Here is an 18,221-nt window from a genome sequence, read left to right as displayed (position 1 = left end):
TCGTAAATAATAAAAAAGATTTATAATTTTAAATTTGTAAATACAATATATATACTATATATGATTTGCAATGTTTTTAGAAAATTAACTTGCTTTCATGGCCAGTGTTGCAGAAAGATTCTTTGTCTAATTCTATCCTATTTTGGGATACAATCTTAATTTATTGTTAAATAAGTAAACAAATTTATTAAAAAAAATTCAAATAGTGACATGGTATATGTATATTTAAAATACAAAAGTGACATTATACATATACATAATCTTTAAACAACTATGCTACCATATTATGTGTATAAAGAAAAAAGATTAACAGTCAATCTTTAAAGTTACCTTTCCACTTTAATCTGATTTTTAAAATTTTAATTTATTTAATTCGATATTTCAACTTAACATTTATAATTTAAATTAGCTTTTGACCTTATTTTTGTTATAAAATCATTAATGACATATTGAAATAGACTGAATATTATCTGATATTTTGTTAGATTCTATAATAACTATTTGATGTAATGTTTAAAAATTTTTATATATTAAAATATAAAATATATATTAAAAATAAATTATATATATATAGGCTAATTTTTTTGTATATGTAATATTTTTTATTTTTAAAATATTAAACTACTTAATACATTTATATTGTTTGGTAACAAAATTTTATATTAAAAATTATTTAAAGATGAAAATAATGTCATATACTCATATATATTTATATGTGTGACAAATACTTAATTTAGTCAAAATAAAACTATTTTTTGTTGTTAAGTGAGATCCAAATCCAAAATTTATGAGTAAGAAGGAGTGATTGATGCCATCTGAGCTATTGGCTCGCTGACAAATAGAACTTTTTTTTTGTCTAGGCTACCTAGACCACATATCTTTTAACAAAGGGTCAAAATATTAATTTAATTTTAAATCTTAATTTAGTTTTTAATATTTTAAATATTTTATTTTTGTTTAAAAAAATTTTAAATGTCATATTATAATTTCAAAAAGTTTTAAACGGATTTAATATATCCCACTATTAAATTTGACACAAATAATTCACATATTAAAAAGTTTTAGTATGTAAATAAAATTGGTCTACCAATAATTATTAATATAAAAATTTTTCTTTGATTTTGAAGCGTGAATGATTGATTGTTAGGATTTGAAGTTTTATATAAAAAGAAAATTAAGAAAAAGAAGTGTTACAAAAAAATTTTGATTATATTTAATTTTTAACACATGAAAAAAGATATGACTTAACTAATAATATTATTAATATTCACATCACTTATTTCGTTAATTATTAGTGTCAAATTTAATGATAGGACAATATTAATCCTATTTATCAATGTCTTTTGGTTACTAATTTTTGAATTTATCTTTTATCAATCAACTTCAGCATCAGTTTTATATTGGAGTCATTCATGTTTTTTTCTTCACTGATATTTGTATTGTCTTTCCATGATTGTGATTAGTGTAATAAGCTATCATAAAAATAGTCTTTTCTATGCATTCATCTTCAAGTTCATGGATCTCAATAAAATAATCACATTTTATCTCTTATTTCTGCTCCACACAAGATTGCAGGAGAGAAGATTGAATCAACATCAACCAAGATTTTTATTAACAGTAAAGGCATAACGATTAGTATACACATACCTTATATGGTACCGTAAGAACCATCTATTTAAATTTACCACTGTTCGTGATTTTAGAAAGACAATATCCATACTATGGTAGTATTTGCCATTATTGAAAATGTATTTTTTTATTATTTCTCTTCATTATACCGACAACAGAAGATCCAACGGTATCACTAAAAATTATTCTCCTAGTATGATTATCTCGATTTACCCTCAGTTTAAACTGAACTTCAGCTCTCACCCTCGATTTTGCAAGCTGCTGTGATTGGGATAAGAGATAGTATTCCTTCATAAACTAAAACACCCAATTGTATTTGGGGTTTTTAATTTTGCTTTTTAATTTGTAAAATTAGATTATTTCCATAGAAACCTTATTAAAGAGTTCACTTTGTCATGCTACATAGTCACGTAGACACTAAATTTAATAGAAACGGAATCCCGCTAACGGCATGTCATTTTTGTCCATCATTACCAATTTTTTAAGGGTACATTGAGTATTTCGATTGATTAGGGTATACATTTATTATCATGACCCGAATCAAGCTTTGACTAGTGCTCAAGGAACAAGTCCTTCAACAAGTCAATCGACCAAATTTTTAGAAAAACAAAAAAAAATCTTTTTTGTTTCTAAAATCTTATCAACATGAATATTATCTTCCTGAAATAATAATAAACATCCAGTTTCGAAAACAACAACAACATATTTCAAATATATTTGCAAACCAAACATATCAAAATCGCATCATATATACTAAGTTGACAACTAAAGTATATAGTTGAATCCATAAATGTTATATAACCAAATTATAATTATTATCTAAATAGTTCAAGACTCAAAATAACATAACCCACATGAGAATCCTACCTGTGACATATGGGGCATTGACAAAATCTAGATTTTTATACGAAAGTTCCATCACATAAACACAAACCCCTTGAAAAGAATGGCGCGGCCCACCGAAATGAATAAGATCTACTCTGAGGCGGGTGAATGGAACTTAAAATAACATCTGTATTTGAAAAATATGGGAATATGGTAGGGTGAGTTTTTCAACTCATTGAGCAAACATTATATCTATAATCCACACAAGACAATACAAATTTTACCTTAAAAGTTATATTTCTTTTCAGAGATGAGAAATTCATATTAATTAATTATGCAAATAAATAGAAAAATAGTTAAGCGAATGAACTCAAATGGGAGTTCTCATTCAAGAAGTAAAATCAAATCGAATGTTACACACTTGGGCGGCTCCACCTTTAAGGATAGCCTTTCTTTCTAGTGTGTCCGTATGGTATAACAGATCCAACGTGTGGCCTACACGTTAGGTTAGCAATGTCCCTACTAGTTGAAGTCTGAGCCAGATGCATCTAGGTTAACATCATAATCACCATTACCTACGATTTCTAGTCAGAGTCTCCCAAACCAATCCAAACCAAATCACATATAACAAATCTCTAATACTTGTAACATATTACCAAATTTCATAAAAATAGAATATATATATATATATATATATATATATATATATATATATATATATATATATATATACTAAAAATTTAATTAAAGTTTAACAAAGTCAAATAAAAAAAATGTATGCTTTATAAAATATATAAATATCGTCTTGTGTATCTTTATAAAATTATGAATCTTTTAAAATTAATATTCATTCCAATAATTCAAAAATTACAACAATCAAATATTTTTAAATGTTAAAAATAATTATTCAATTTAAATATTAATAATAGTACATTTAAAAATAATAATAGACATAATATCCACTCACGACTTAGTTCCACATAACCAAAAGCAACTCTAAGCGCGCCAATGAATTACTAAATGATGTCCAGTAACTCTATAACTCTATAAATATGAGAATGATAATATTTATGAGCTAATAATGTTGTCAATTAACATAATTTTATTCAATTTGATAAAATTCCCAAATTTTCTAACCTAATAATCCTAATTTCGGATTTAAGTATATCCCAACTATAAGAATGATAAAAATTGGAGATATAGCTAATTATTGAGTAGAAAAATTACCTTAAAACTTCAATAATAATAACCGAAACTCAAAAATTGAATGCTTTCTTCACTCATTAAGATGAAATTCTATGAGTGAAGGTTGCGAGATAAAACTTTTTTGGGTATAAGTGATTTATTAAATAGAGATAAAATAGAAGGATAAAATAAAATCTAGTGTATTGTGGTTAGCTAAAGATTTTAGAACAAGAAAGATAGAATGGAAGAGGAGATTAAGGAAATGAGAGGGTTGAGTTCTCTCTCTCTCTCTCTTTTTTTTTTTTTTTGAAGAAACGGAAAAAAGAAAATGATAGAGAAGCTTCGAGGGGAAATGAGGGAGAGAAAAAGAAGATTTAAGTGGGGGCATATGCCTCCACATGCTTCTCTCCTCTTTTTTTCTTTGTTTATTACCTTCTTTCCATCTTAAGAAATTCGGTCTCCAAATTTTAAACTCATATACTGTAGTAGCTGTGATAATTATCTTCAGACTCAAATAATATTGGATACTTGTCGCGCATGGCATCCTCAACTTCATAAGTTACTTCTTCTTTCACATAGTTTTTTCAAATAACTTTCACAAAGGCTATCTCTTTAGAATGTAGTTTCTTTACTTGACGATCAACTATAGCCACCGGTTCCTTTTCAAATGATAAATCTTTCTTTATATCTACAGTTTGTGGTGCAAGCACATGAGATGGGATAGGAAGATATTTGCGCAATATTGACATGTGAAACACTGGATGGATCATACACAACTCAGGCGACAACGCCAAGTTGTAAGCCACTACACCCATTCTATCCAATATCTCAAATGGACCAATATAACGAGGACTACCTCTTTTTCCAAACCTCATCATTTCTTTCATAGGTGACACTCTAAGAAATATCTGATCGCCTACTAAAAACTCTAAGTTACGTCTTCTATTATCAACACAAACCTTCTGCTACTCTGAGATGCTATTAAATGTTCTCTTATTAAGTAAACTTTTTCAATTGCATCTTGTACCAAATTTAGTCTCCAAAGCTTAACCTTACTAACCTCAAACCATCCAATAAGTGACCTACATCTTCTTCTATAAAAAGTCTCAAATAGTGTCATTTGAATGCTGGCTTGATAACTATTATTATAAGAGAACTCAATCAAAGGTAGATAGTTGTCCCAATTTTCTACCAAAATCTATAACACAACACATTAACATATCTTCTAATGTTTGGATCGTCCTCTTTGATTGTCCATTGGTTTGAAGGTGAAAAACTGTGCTAAGATCCAAACGAGTTCCTAATGCTCTCTGAAAAGATTTTCAAAAATGAGAGGTGAATTGAGGTTAGCGATTTGAAATAATAGACACTAAAATTTCATGTAGCTTAACTATCTCATTAACATAAAGTTGAGCATACCAAGCTGCACTAAAAGTTATTTTCACTGGAATAAAGTGGACTAACTTCATCATTCTATCTACAATTACCCAAATTGAATCAAAATACTTAAAGCTACGAGGTAAACCTGTTACAAAATCTATCGTAATTCTTTCACACTTTCATTCAGGTATCTCAATTTGTTGTAATAACCCAGCAGGCCTTTGATATTGAGATTTAACCTGTTGACAAGTTAAGCAATGAGAAACAAAAACTCCTATATTTTTCTTCATGCTTTTCCATCAAAACAGTTGTTTCAAATCTTGATACATCTTGTTGGAGACGGGATGAACTATATACTTAAAATTATGAGCCTTCTCTAAAATAGCTTTCTTCAAGTCATGGTTATCTGGCACACATAAGTAGCGATCATAATGCAAAATATCTTGATCAAAAGAAAAGTCTGAATTTTTTTCCATTGCGAACATCTTTCATAAGCTTCCTTAATTTTGGGTCATCACTTTGTGCATCTGTAATCTATTCTATCAAAGGAGATTGGCTCGAACATGTGCTAAGAAAATTTCTGATTTTCCAAGGTAAAATTGGATTTCACTAGCCTCCAATTGATGAACTTTTTCAACAATTGGTCTCTTTGCAAGAGTGATATGGGCCAAGCTACCTATAGACTTCCTACTAAGAGCATCTGCTCTAATATTTGTCTTACCATGATGATACAAAATAGTACAATTATAGTCATTTAGCAACTTCATCCATCTTCGTTGCTTCAAATTCAAATCTTTTTGTTGGAATATATACTTCAAACTCTTATGGTCCGTATAGATCTCACAGGTCTCACCATAAAGTTAGTGCCTTTAAATCTTCAAAGCAAAAATGACTGCTGTCATTTTCAAGTCATGAGTTGGATAATTCTGCTCATGCTTCTTGAGTTGTCGCGAGGCATAGGCAATAATTTGGCCATGTTGCATCAATATACAACTAAGTCCTATCCAAGATGCATCATAAAAGACTGAGAATCTTCCAGATCTGGAAGGTAAAATAAGAACAGGCGCTAAGGTTAGACAGGTCTTAAGCATCTGAAAACTTGCCTCACAAACTTCTAACCATTGAAACTTTACATTCTTCTAGGTTAACTTAGTTAATGGTGCAGAAACTTTCAAGAAGTTCTTGATGAATCGCCGATAGTAGCCGGCAAATCCTAGAAAACTACGGATTTCCGTCACTGTAGTAGGCCTTGGCCACTTCTAAATGGCTTCAACCTTCTTTAGATCCACCATGATTCCATCTTTCGATATGACATGTCCTAAAAATATCACTTGATCAAGTCAAAAGTCACATTTAGAAAACTTAGTATAGAGCTCGTGGTCCCTTAAAGTTTGCAACACAACCCTCAAATGATACTCATGCTCCATATTACTTTTTGAATACACCAAGATGTCATCGATGAAGACAATAATAAAACGATCTAAGAAAGGTTTGAATACTCGGTTCATCAAATTCATGAAAGTTGTTGGTGTATTTGTCAAACCAAAGGACATTACAAAGAACTCATAGTGTCCATAGCGAGTATAAAAGGCAGTTTTGGAACGTCTTTCTCTTTTATCTTCAATTGATAGTACCCTGAACGCATGTCAATCTTAGAGAAACAGGTAGCTCCTTAAAGTTGATCAAACAAATCATTAATTCTTGATAATGGATATTTGTTGCAAACGGTTATCTTATTGAGCTGACGATAGTCCACACATAGTCGAATCGTTCCATCCTTGTTCTTTACAAATAGAACAGGAGCTCCCCACGGAGAAGTGCTAGGATGAATGAATCATTTCTCCAACATGTCTTCCAATTAAACCTTTAATTCTCGTAACTCAGTTGAAGCCATACGATAAGGAGGAATGGATACAGGCTGAACTTCCGGGACTAATTCTATGAAAAATTCAACTTCACGGTCAGGTGACATCCTTGGAAACTCATCAAGAGACACGTCAGAAAATTCTCTAACTATAGGAACCTGACTAAGACTATGCACTTCAGTATCAATATCTCTAACAACTGTAAAAAATCCTAGGTTTTCTTTATCCATCAATTGCATAGCACTCAAAGACAAGATAATGCTAGCTAAAGTGAGACAATCGTCACCTTTAAAAATAAAGGGTGAGATACCCAAAATGTCAAATTTCACAGTTTTAGAGTAACAATCCACGACAGCATGACAAGCTACTAACCAATCCACCGTAGAGGATTAAGTCAGTTAAGGTATCAACCATATTAACTCTAACAGCACATGACCGAAACACGACTCAAACCAACGTAGAGACTCCAAGTGGAGTGCCAACTTAAAATGGGTGAGATAATAGTTCAGGTTGTTTATCAAAATGAGATGCAAGGTATGGAGATATATGCGAATAATGAAAATCTGTATCAAATAACACTCGAGTATCTAAAGAACAAACTTGTAAAGTATCTACCACCATTGCATTAGAAGCTTGAGCATCCTGACATGTCTAAGCATACACATGTGCCTGACCTCTTCTTCTTTGACTCCCTCTTCTGTTATAAGTCTAACTTCCTGCCACTTGCTCTTTTGCCACTAGGACCAGAAGAATTCTCAATAGACATAGTTAAAGATGATGGCACTGGTATTGTAGGACATGCAATACCTGAAACAAAGCCTCATCTAGGATTTTGACAATCTCTCCTAAGATGACCAGATTGGCCACAACTAAAATATGTTTTAGTGGCCTTAAAATATATACCGGAATGGTAACTCCCACACTGCTTGCAATAAGGTTAAGTTGGTGTTGTCCGATTAGAACCCTGTGTACTAGATTGAAAGGTACCCTAACAATAAGTCTTGGACTCGAAACACTCATGGGAGTAGATCCAGAAGAAGCAACCCTACCGAAAGATGTTTGAGGACGAGCTTGATAACTCAAATAACGTTGTTTATTGGTCTGACCACGATAAAACTGAATTTTCTCTGAATTAGATTCATCAGAAAATTATCCATTCATCTTGGGTTTCTTACCAACATTCTTATAAGTATTTCTCTTTACTATCCCAGCTTCAATTCCATAAGCAAAGTTTAAAATTTTCTTAAAAGATATGCATCCGACTTCAGGCATAAGAGTAGTGAACATAGGTTCTGCCAACCCATGAACGAACCGGTAAACTTTTATCTCTTCTGAATTCACCAAGTAAGGAGCACTTTTAGAAAGTCTAGTAAACTTCTTAGAATACTCGGCCACTGTCATATTCTCTTGCCTTAATCTTTCAAAGGTAATTGCATCCTCTATTTGCTTGTTAGTTGGATAAAATCGAGCAAGAAACTTCTTGGTGAACTCTTCCTAAGAAGGAGGAGGAAGTCCAACTGCTTCTTTGCTCTCAAGAAGAGATTTATACCAATCTCTTGCTGAACCATGCAAGTTATAGGATACTAACTCAACAGCCCATTCTTTGGTGCACTTGAGAGCGCAAATAGCTTTTTCGCATTCTCTAGATATTGTTGTGGATCTTCATCCAAGGAATCACCATTGAAAGTAGACGAATTCAACTTCAAATACTTCTCAATTTGCGGCTCTTGATCCCCAAACAAGTGATGAACTCTTTGAGGATGAAGATTTGGCACATTAGAAAGTTTCACTTCACCCCTATTTTGATTTGTTAGGACTTGTAATACTACATTAAGGGTTTGATTCATTCTTCTCATTTCAATTGTTAAGTCCGCTTGAGCCTTTCCTACTGCGGAGTTCTCTTGAACTCTCTCACGGGGTATTCTTCCACCGCGCCTATCAGCTATTCTTTGGTTCCTTGGTCTTTGTCGAAGCACTCCAAGTAGAAGGAAAAATGTCCTATTGGATTCAGCAGTATCAGGAGTACGAATAGCTCCACTACATTTCTTCTTATGTGGCATCTTCGACCTATTGAGTAAGTAAAATGATTGGATCACAAATGACATATGAATGTAGGTTCCAAAAGATAATATGACAGACAGAAGGAATTACGAGAACAAAAAATTGAGGACAACTCCCTATAGGCCTCTGGTAACATCACACTTTGTAAAAATGGGCTGGCTTCTATTTGCACAATTGTAATCTTACTAAAGGACATTTGCTACATATTATACAGAAAAATCTAAAACTCTGATATCACTTTGTCATGACCCGAATCAAGCCATGATTGGCGCTCAAGGGACAAGTCCCTTAGCAAGCACATCGATCAAATTTTCAGAAAAATCGACAGAGTTTTCTCTGTTTCTAAAATCTTACTAACATGAATATTATCTTCCTGTATCAATAATAAACATCCATTTCTAAAGACAACAATAACAACATATTCCAAATATATTCGCAAACTAAACATATCAAAGTCACATTATATATACTAAATTGATAACTAAAGTATATACTTGAACCTATAAGCCTTACATAACCAAATCATAATTACTATTTAAATAGTTCAAGACTCAAAATAACATAAGTACATAATCCACATGAGGACTCTGTTTGTGACATATAAAGAATTGACAAAATCTAGATTTTTGCACGAAGGTACCATTACATAAATAGATACCCCTTGGAAAGAATAATGATTCACCAAAATGAATAAGATCTACTGTGGGACGGATGGAATGGAACCTAGAATGTCACCTATATCTGAACAATATTGAAATATGATAGAGTGATCGAGTTTTGCAACTAAGTGAACAAACATTATATCTATAACCGACACAAGACAATACAAGTTTTATCTTGAAAGTTATATTTCTTTTCAGAGATGAAAAATTCGTATTAATTATGCAAACAAATAGATAAATAGTTAAGCGGATGAACTGAAATGAGAGTTCTCATACCAAAAATCAAATCAAATCGAATGTTACACACTCGGGCGGCTCCACCTCTAAGGGTAGCCCTTTCCTCTAGTGTGCTCGTACGGTATAACAGATCCAACGTGTAGCCTACACGTTAAGCTAGCAATGCCCCTACTATTTGAGGTCTGAGCTAGATGCATCTAGGTTAATGTTATAACTGCCGTTAACTACGGTTTCTAGTCAGAGTCTCCCAAATCAAATCACATATAACAAATCTCTAATGCTCGTAATATATTACTAAATTTCATAAAAATATAATATATATAAGAATACATACTAAAAATTTAACTAAAATTTAACAAAGTCAAATAAAAAAATATATGCTTTATAAAATATATAAATATAGTCTCGTGTGTATTTTTATAAAATTATGAATTTTTCAAAAATTGATATTCATTCTAATAATTCAAAAATCACAACAATAAAATATTTTCAAATGCTAAAAATAATTATTCAATTTAAATATTGATAATAGTACACTTAAAAATAATTATAGACTTGATATCCACTCACATTTTAGTTCCACATAACCGGAAGTAACTCTGAATACGCCAACGAGCTATTAAATGATGTCTAGTAACACTACAACTCTAGAAATATGACAATGATAATATTTATGAGCTACTAATATTATTAATTAACATAATCTTATTCAATCTAATAAAAGTTTCAAATTTCCTAACTTAATAATCCTAACTTTGGATTTAAGTATATCCACAAGTACAAAAATAATAAAATTTGGAGATATAACTAATTATTGAGTCAAAAAATTACGTAAAGTTTTAATAATAATTGAAATTTAAAAATTAAATATTTTTTTACTCATTAAGATGAAACTTCATAATTTGAGATTGTGAGAAAATAAAATTTTTCTTTTCATATAAATGATATATTAAAATAAAAATAAAATAGAGAGATAAAATGAAATCTAGTGTGTAGAAGAGATGAAGAGAAGAAGGGGGTTGAGTTCTTTTCTTTTTTTGAAGGAATAAGAAAAAGAAAATGAGAGATAGAGAGGGTTACACGGAAAAGATGGGGAGAAAAAAAAAAGATTTCAGTGGGTGCTTCTCTCTCCTTTTTTTTATTCGTTTATTACCTTTATCGACTCTTAAATTTTTTATCTATTTACTAAAAAAAAAAATTAAAGTTGAGAAAAATACACTACATATATACCATATGCAATTTCAAATATAAATTTACCCTCTTTTATGTGCACAAAACTATTTTAGCATTTTTTTTTTCTTGTGCACATGAATATGAATAATTCTTTCGGATATGAAAAAAATGATAGATAAAGCAATGCAATACTAATTAATTCTTTCAATGTAACAAACTGTTTGCATAGTCTCTTGACCATCTTCCATCTCCATCACACTTTTGAACAAAATATTTTTTTGAAGGGATGTTTTTTTATATCTTTATTTGATTAGATGCCTAAGTAAATACTCTTATCAATTAACAGACTAATTTTCAAAATGACACACCATCTTTAAAAGTTGAAAAACAGCTGATTAGTACTATCTTTAAGCCCAAAAAATCATCATAATGAATATTTCATAATTAATATAATAATATGATGAATAAGATAATATACCACGTGCAAGTGTACAACAATTGGCAATTTTTCTCTCTCCTAGCATCATGAATACATAATTTAACTGGAGAGATATTCTACTCTCATGTAATTAGGAAAAGACGCGTGTAGATAACACCATAGAATGCTCAAGGTATGATCTTCCTGAGCAAACTAAAATACAAAAATAAGTATAGGAAGCTTTGCAAAAGCTTCAAATCCCTCGTCTTCCTGTTATCATTTCAAGCACCATTTCCGTTTGCACTGATGAATACTTTTCAGGACATGCTGCATTCCACGCATGAAGGTGATCAAGGTATATATATTGAATATAGTTTCTTAATGGCATCATGTACTAATTACCTACTTAACTATGTTACTTGTGATGCAAGAATAACGTGGGTTAACTATTCCTAATGATCACTGATGATGATTGATCGCTTCCAGCAATGCAAATTTGCAAAGGGTTGTTGTCCTTAGGTTCACATGTTTGCAGGTCAAAGGAGAGTGATGTTGTGACCATGGTTCCTGTCTCCAACTCTTTTGCAACTGGAATTTAAGGGGGGGGGGGGGGGGGGGGTTTAGGGAACGACCGTGAGGTTCTTATAAAATCATAATTGAATAGTTAAACTGCATATATAACTTCATTATATTGGATGAAACATAAGTGCACACACCTTGAGAACCACCTAATGGATCGGTATCTGAATGGCTTGCATTTGATTGCTGCTGCTGCAGTGTGTCTTCCCTATGCGCCTGTTTTTACATTTCAAATGAGAACATGTAACAATGACTAGTACTATAGTTTTAGCAAGATGTGACATTCATTCCACATTGTTGAGCTTACCTCAGAAAATCTTCCTGGTTGAAGGTGTTTTATATGTGTTAGGATTGGCGGTTCCAGCCCAAAAGGCGCTTCTGAGTTATTAAGATATGGAGGGTAAGTCACTGATGGCTGATTTGGCATGGTTGGTTTGTTAGGTAGGGATGCGTAGTGCAAGGGGTTGCCTTGGTGCAAAGGCAGACTTTCTGTCATGTTTACAGGGATGGCCCTGTTTTCTTCACTAAACTCCATACTCATTCTTGAGAACTGTAGAGGCTGCAATCCTTCGGGAAAGCTCATAGGGTGCAAACTCAATCCATTTCTCATCGATAGCATCTGAAATATTATCATAAACTTCCCCTACAGTTTAGAATAAATCTTCCTTGAAAGCCATTTCTATGGCCATTGGATATAACATATAATCTAAGTAAGCATAAGCTTTGAGTTCTTCATCACAAGAAGCCCCACATGAATTTCTGCTATAATGTTATTAATTGTAAGCAAAATTATGCCAAAATATATTGCCTATACTGCCCTGCTTTTTCATAATGAAACTAATGAAGGTTAGGTTATCAATTAATGTTATGACAATTTTGATTGAATATTTCCTTTTACTCTGACTCTCTGAGCAGCTACAACTTTCCCATTGATAGTTGCTGTAAACTCAATTGTAAATACTAAGTCAACAATAAGATCAAACTTATTCTCTGCAATAAGCAACTGCACTCTTAGTTGCCTAATAGGTCGAAGACAAACATTAAACTTCACACGTGATCCTTGATTCTGCTAATTCTCCTATTATACAACTTGTTTATCATTGGTTATGAAAGGATTTCTACTAAGGACCTCTTTGGTAATATTTCAATTTGAACGGCACTACTATTATGATTTTTGCTGTGAGTCATTTGAGAGTGATAATTTATCCTATAAGGTTGGGAAGCAATATATGGAAATTGTATTAGAATATTGAACGACGAGGTATTCAATAATAAGCACTCCTTAATAACGCTATCTGGATCATTACTATCATATCTAAGCTTTCTTTCTTCTTATCATTCATTTCTTAATTTCCTGTTGTTTTCTCTCTTCAATGAGGTAATGCTGTCCATTTAAAACAATGGGAATGTGTTTACAAAATCATGCAATTATCACAAACGACTAGTATATCCAAACTCAAGAATCAACAGCTTGGGGCAAATTCGGCCAGCCACATAACAATAATGCAAGATGTAAAAGTGACACAGACCTGTACTTGGAGCTGAAGCTGTTTAAGATATTCAATAGCCTCATCCAGCATTGAAGCCTTATCAGTCTGCAACATGCATAAAACAAAATTGAAGAAAGGATCATAAAGTGCACCATTTAAAACCAAAGGATGAAAGAAACTCTAGAGTTACCTTGTTAGAATTCGGAATTAGATTTTGCAAGGCCTTCATCTTTTCATTGATCCTACTCCTCCTTCTCTGCTCAACAAGGAAAACTACCATAAGTTTGAATGAAATCAAAACCAAGTACCACAGAAAGCCACGGTAGGAATTCAGAAAAACCTTTTCTGACAAATTATGAACTTCTGCTGCTCTGCTCCTCTTTGATGAACTCCTAGAAGGTACAGGCTTTGCTGGAACATCTTCTGCCAAGGCTTCAACACCCTCCTACATTTAGAAATTCCCAACCAATTGTGTTTCAAAAGTAAGTACATAAAAAGGTGCAGCTTTTTCTTACCTCAAATCCTAGCAAGAAATTTAACCCTAAATCAAAAAGTTCCACAAAGATCCAGACTATAAACAAGCTAAGAACCAGAGAACTAGATAACATTAAGTTATTATGTTATGTATGATTGTATGTTACACTCCAGGACATTGAGTAAACCTAATGTGTCAGTTTCATGATATATTATTTTATTTTGCATAGAACCATAGTATGAAAAATCTGGCAGCTACCTTTTTCTCTTACAACATTACCTTTAGAACATGAAACAATTAGAAAGGCTAAAAGAGAGAGAGAGTGATATATATACCTCACTTTCGCAATCATAGTCATCAGTATCGTTCGCACTGAGTCCTACGGAAGAAGAAGAGACATTTGGAGCAGAATTACCTCCGTGCCCCTTCATGGAGGAGGCAGAGAGAAAACCAGCAGGGGTGGAACCAAGTGCAGAGATCTTCCCATCTTGAAGCTGTGAGGTTGATGGGAAACAAGAAGAGGAAGAAGAAGAAGGGAGTTGTTGTTGTTGTTGTTGTGGCGGTGGTGGTGAATCTTGGTGAGGTTGTGAGGAACGCAGCAGAATCTGACGCAGGAAAAGAGAGATTTCGTCCTGTGAAGAAGAGGACGATGACAGATTCTTGTCATAGTTGTACATATGATCTCCCATTCTCTCTCTGTAAGTGAGGAGAGTGAAGGGTAAAGTTGGTAGCAGAAAGAGAAAGAGAAAGAGAAAGAGAAATGGTTATGGTTGGAAGGAGGTGGTGGTGGTTTTGCGTGCGGTGTTTGGGGTTTGGAAAGGCAAGTTAATGGCAATGTTAACTACTTTGAGAAACAGATGATGATGCAAAAAGGATACAAAGGACATGTTCATGGGGAATTGTGGGCGGGTTTTTTCATCAAATTATGGTAACATCACCACCCCACGCGCCATAACACGCTTTCCTATTTAATGCCCTCTATGCAATCCACTAATTCCTCTTATTTTTGCAATTCAATCTACCATTTAGTGGATAAATATGTTTTTTTTTTTTTTGAAATCTAGAGTTGTGTATACAATCTTTGCTATCCTCAAAGTTTTAAGATCATATTATTCAAGAGTTTTATATAAACGAGAAAGTATATTGCATTGAGTCCATTTTTTTTATAACTATTAAATTATTAATCATTTTTTTATCTTAAAATGATTATTTTTTTACTCTTTTTTCCTCACGATTTATTAAGATATGATTTGAATTACAAATATATATTTCTCATCTCTCATAGTTTTTTTAAGAAGATCATAATTAGGTTTGGATATTTTATTTTATTTTCGAATATTCTTTTTAACCAGATTTTGGACTATATTCTTTTAATATGTAATTTTAAATATTTATTTAAATATCAATAATGTAAGTTAAAAATAAAATTTTAAAAAATTAACTAATATTAATCGATAAAAAATTAGTAACTTCTTTATTTTTTAGTAATCTACTTGTCCAAAAACCACTTAAATAAAATAAGAATTTAGTTAAAGAATAATATTTTAAAAATTAATTAAAAAAAAGATTTAACTAACATATATTTTAAAAACATATGATAAGATTATTATTAATAAATATTTTAATATTTTCTCTTAATAAATATAAAATAAATATATTGAAAATTTAAATTTTTTTATTTTTAATAAAACTTTTTAATTTATAAAAAGACAAATTAGTTAAATTCTTAAAAAGATTAAAATAAATTTTTTGACTCTTTGAATGTATAAAAATAAAAAAATAAATATTTTTAAAAAATATAATTAAAATATTTATGAATTTATGACATGTAATAAATTTATTATTAGTGAAAAATTTTAAATATTTTTATTTAATAAATATAAAATAAATATATTAAAAACTTAAACTTTTATATTTTTAATAAAAAAATTATATTTTATAATTTTAACATATATCCTAAAGGCACGTGATAGATAAACCAACATTTATTAGCATAATCATCAAAATCATAGGATGGGTTCAATTCCGTTCTTGGTTTTGGTTGTAAATAATGGTAGTGTGGTTCCTGTTTGTCGCTGTAATAATGTCAGACATTAGACAAGTAGAGTGGAGCGGTGGTGGAGCTCCCGTGGCTGCATTTGCACGCCCCACTACAGGTGGCAGCGGCATGGCACGTGACCCACATTATCCCCCTTAAATTAATCTACTACTATTTATTTGTTTATTCTCCTATCTATATTTATCTATAATTTTCTGCATGCTTTAATTTGTTTTCATTATTAAATGGCTTTGCATTGTATATTTGTATGTATGTGCTTCATCTATCTGTAATCTTTATACCGATTGATACTGATAATGATATGGACATCATCTACAATCATTTTTACTAGTAAATTCATTGTGGTCCTTACCAGCTAGCTCGCTATTTGATATATGCTTCTCAATCTCCTCTTCTGTGTTTTCTCGATTCCAAATACCTTACATGCATCATGACTTCCGATCCATGAGATGAACATGCCAATATTTATTTATATCAAAAAGCTTAGGAAGCTCAATATATTGCGTTGACGCGTTCCCTTAATTACTTTCATGCTTATACGTGTTCCGTAATCACCTCATCATACGCACTTCTTCTTTAATTCCCTCGTATTTATTTGGCAATTGGCACCGTTCAATAAATTTGATGTGTTACATAGTATATATATAATTTAAGGAAATAACCACGTACTTATATATAACTATGAATTCTGATTTACTATATCTTTCATGGATTAAAAAGAAACACATCTAAGAATATTTAAGTATTTAAAACATAGATTTGATTTTTTTGTAATTAGAAGTAAAATTCGAACTCAAATTTTTTAAGTAAAAATAAATGGATTATGCCCGTTTTCAATTCGAATCTCATTTCTAACTTTAAAAAAAATATAGATTTGATTCTTAATATCACATTATGTAAAAATTAAATGATGTATATATATAAACCTAGGACTTGCACAATGAAAAGAAATTAAAACACTTTATTTAGACTACCTAACCTATACTTCCAAGTTCTAAGGCAATGGATTAAGTTTTGTTTTTATTTTTTAAAAGTAGCTTATAAAAGTTAATTTTTAAAAAATAATTTTTTAAAAGTTGTAGCATTTATATTTGGTAAGTAAAATAAATTAAAATAGCTTTTAATAAACACGGGCAATATTAATTGCGTTTGATAAAATAACTTTTAAAATTTAAAAATATTATAATAGACATAAATGTAAGTATTAAATTTAAAAATTAGTTAATATATAAGATTATATTAGACTTTTAAATTTTGAAAAGTACAAGTCAACTTTAAAATGTTCTATCTTAAGTGCTTTCAAAAGTACTTCGATCTTTTAAAAACTGCAAATACAAGCACATAGTCGTTTTAGTTTACCAAACACCTCATCAAAAAGTTTTACCAAACCAAGTCTAAGAATGTCAGATGTTACTTAGAATATTTTTAATAAAGTATTTTTAGAATATTATTATTGATATTTTTAAAAAGTAAATTGATTTAGAATTAAAATATATATTATTAAAATTAATTTATCAAATAAAACTGATATCACTTTAAAAATATAATATCATTTTAATAGAAAATTAATAAAATTTTGTCATTTATATAATTATATTGATGAATGATTTAAAATAATATAAAAATTTAATTGAATTAATATTAAATATTAAAAAATAAATTTTATTTTTAATTTTAAATTATTATTTATAACATATAATTTTATAAATATTTTTATAAAACTTGAAATAAAATAAAATTAGAATTAATATTGAAAATGCTCATATTAGTTAAAGATATAAGGCTGAAAAACACATGTATATATGTCTACTCTGCTTGAATTAATTCGGATGAGCTATCTAGAATGGCATACGATGCAGGATCAAGCTAGCTAATTGGACATTTCACATCACATGCTATGGACTTAAAAATTTATTTTTAGTACTCTTTAAATGCGTCGTTCATTAGATATAATTAATCTAATGGTAATATTAGAATGATAATATTAGAAAAACAAAAAATAATTAGTCTAAATAATTTAATTTAATTTTATTTAATATTTATTATTATAGAATATATTAAATAAAGTCAAAATAATTAGTTTTGATAGTTTTTAATTAATATTTATTATTTTCAAATATTTTCGATAATCTAAATGTATATATATTTAATTTCGATACGTAAATAATTATTGTAAGCTTTTT

General features: G+C 30.4%; 2 protein-coding genes across 2 annotated transcripts; both read right to left on the bottom strand.

Annotated features, from left to right (window-relative positions):
* Positions 1–4,223: 4,223 nt before the first annotated feature.
* LOC130980371 (uncharacterized) lies at positions 4,224–4,526 on the bottom strand. The gene has a single exon (XM_057904061.1). It carries the CDS (start codon positions 4,524–4,526, stop codon positions 4,224–4,226), a length of 303 nt encoding a protein of 100 aa, XP_057760044.1.
* A 6,973-nt stretch (positions 4,527–11,499) lies between these two features.
* LOC130982609 (transcription factor SPATULA-like) lies at positions 11,500–14,776 on the bottom strand. Its single transcript, XM_057906649.1, has 7 exons — positions 14,315–14,776; positions 13,845–13,949; positions 13,695–13,760; positions 13,544–13,609; positions 12,322–12,633; positions 12,152–12,230; positions 11,500–12,023 (listed from the first exon to the last, which is right to left on the bottom strand). The coding sequence occupies exons 1-7, from the start codon at positions 14,666–14,668 to the stop codon at positions 11,878–11,880; spliced, it is 1,128 nt and encodes a 375-aa protein (XP_057762632.1). The 5' UTR covers positions 14,669–14,776; the 3' UTR covers positions 11,500–11,877.
* Positions 14,777–18,221: the final 3,445 nt, after the last annotated feature.

The sequence above is a fragment of the Arachis stenosperma genome, chromosome 5, assembly GCF_014773155.1.
Source record: "Arachis stenosperma cultivar V10309 chromosome 5, arast.V10309.gnm1.PFL2, whole genome shotgun sequence".
Lineage (NCBI taxonomy): Eukaryota > Viridiplantae > Streptophyta > Magnoliopsida > Fabales > Fabaceae > Arachis > Arachis stenosperma.
Note: the sequence above shows the minus strand (reverse complement) of the source record. Positions and strands in the feature narration are given on the sequence as shown.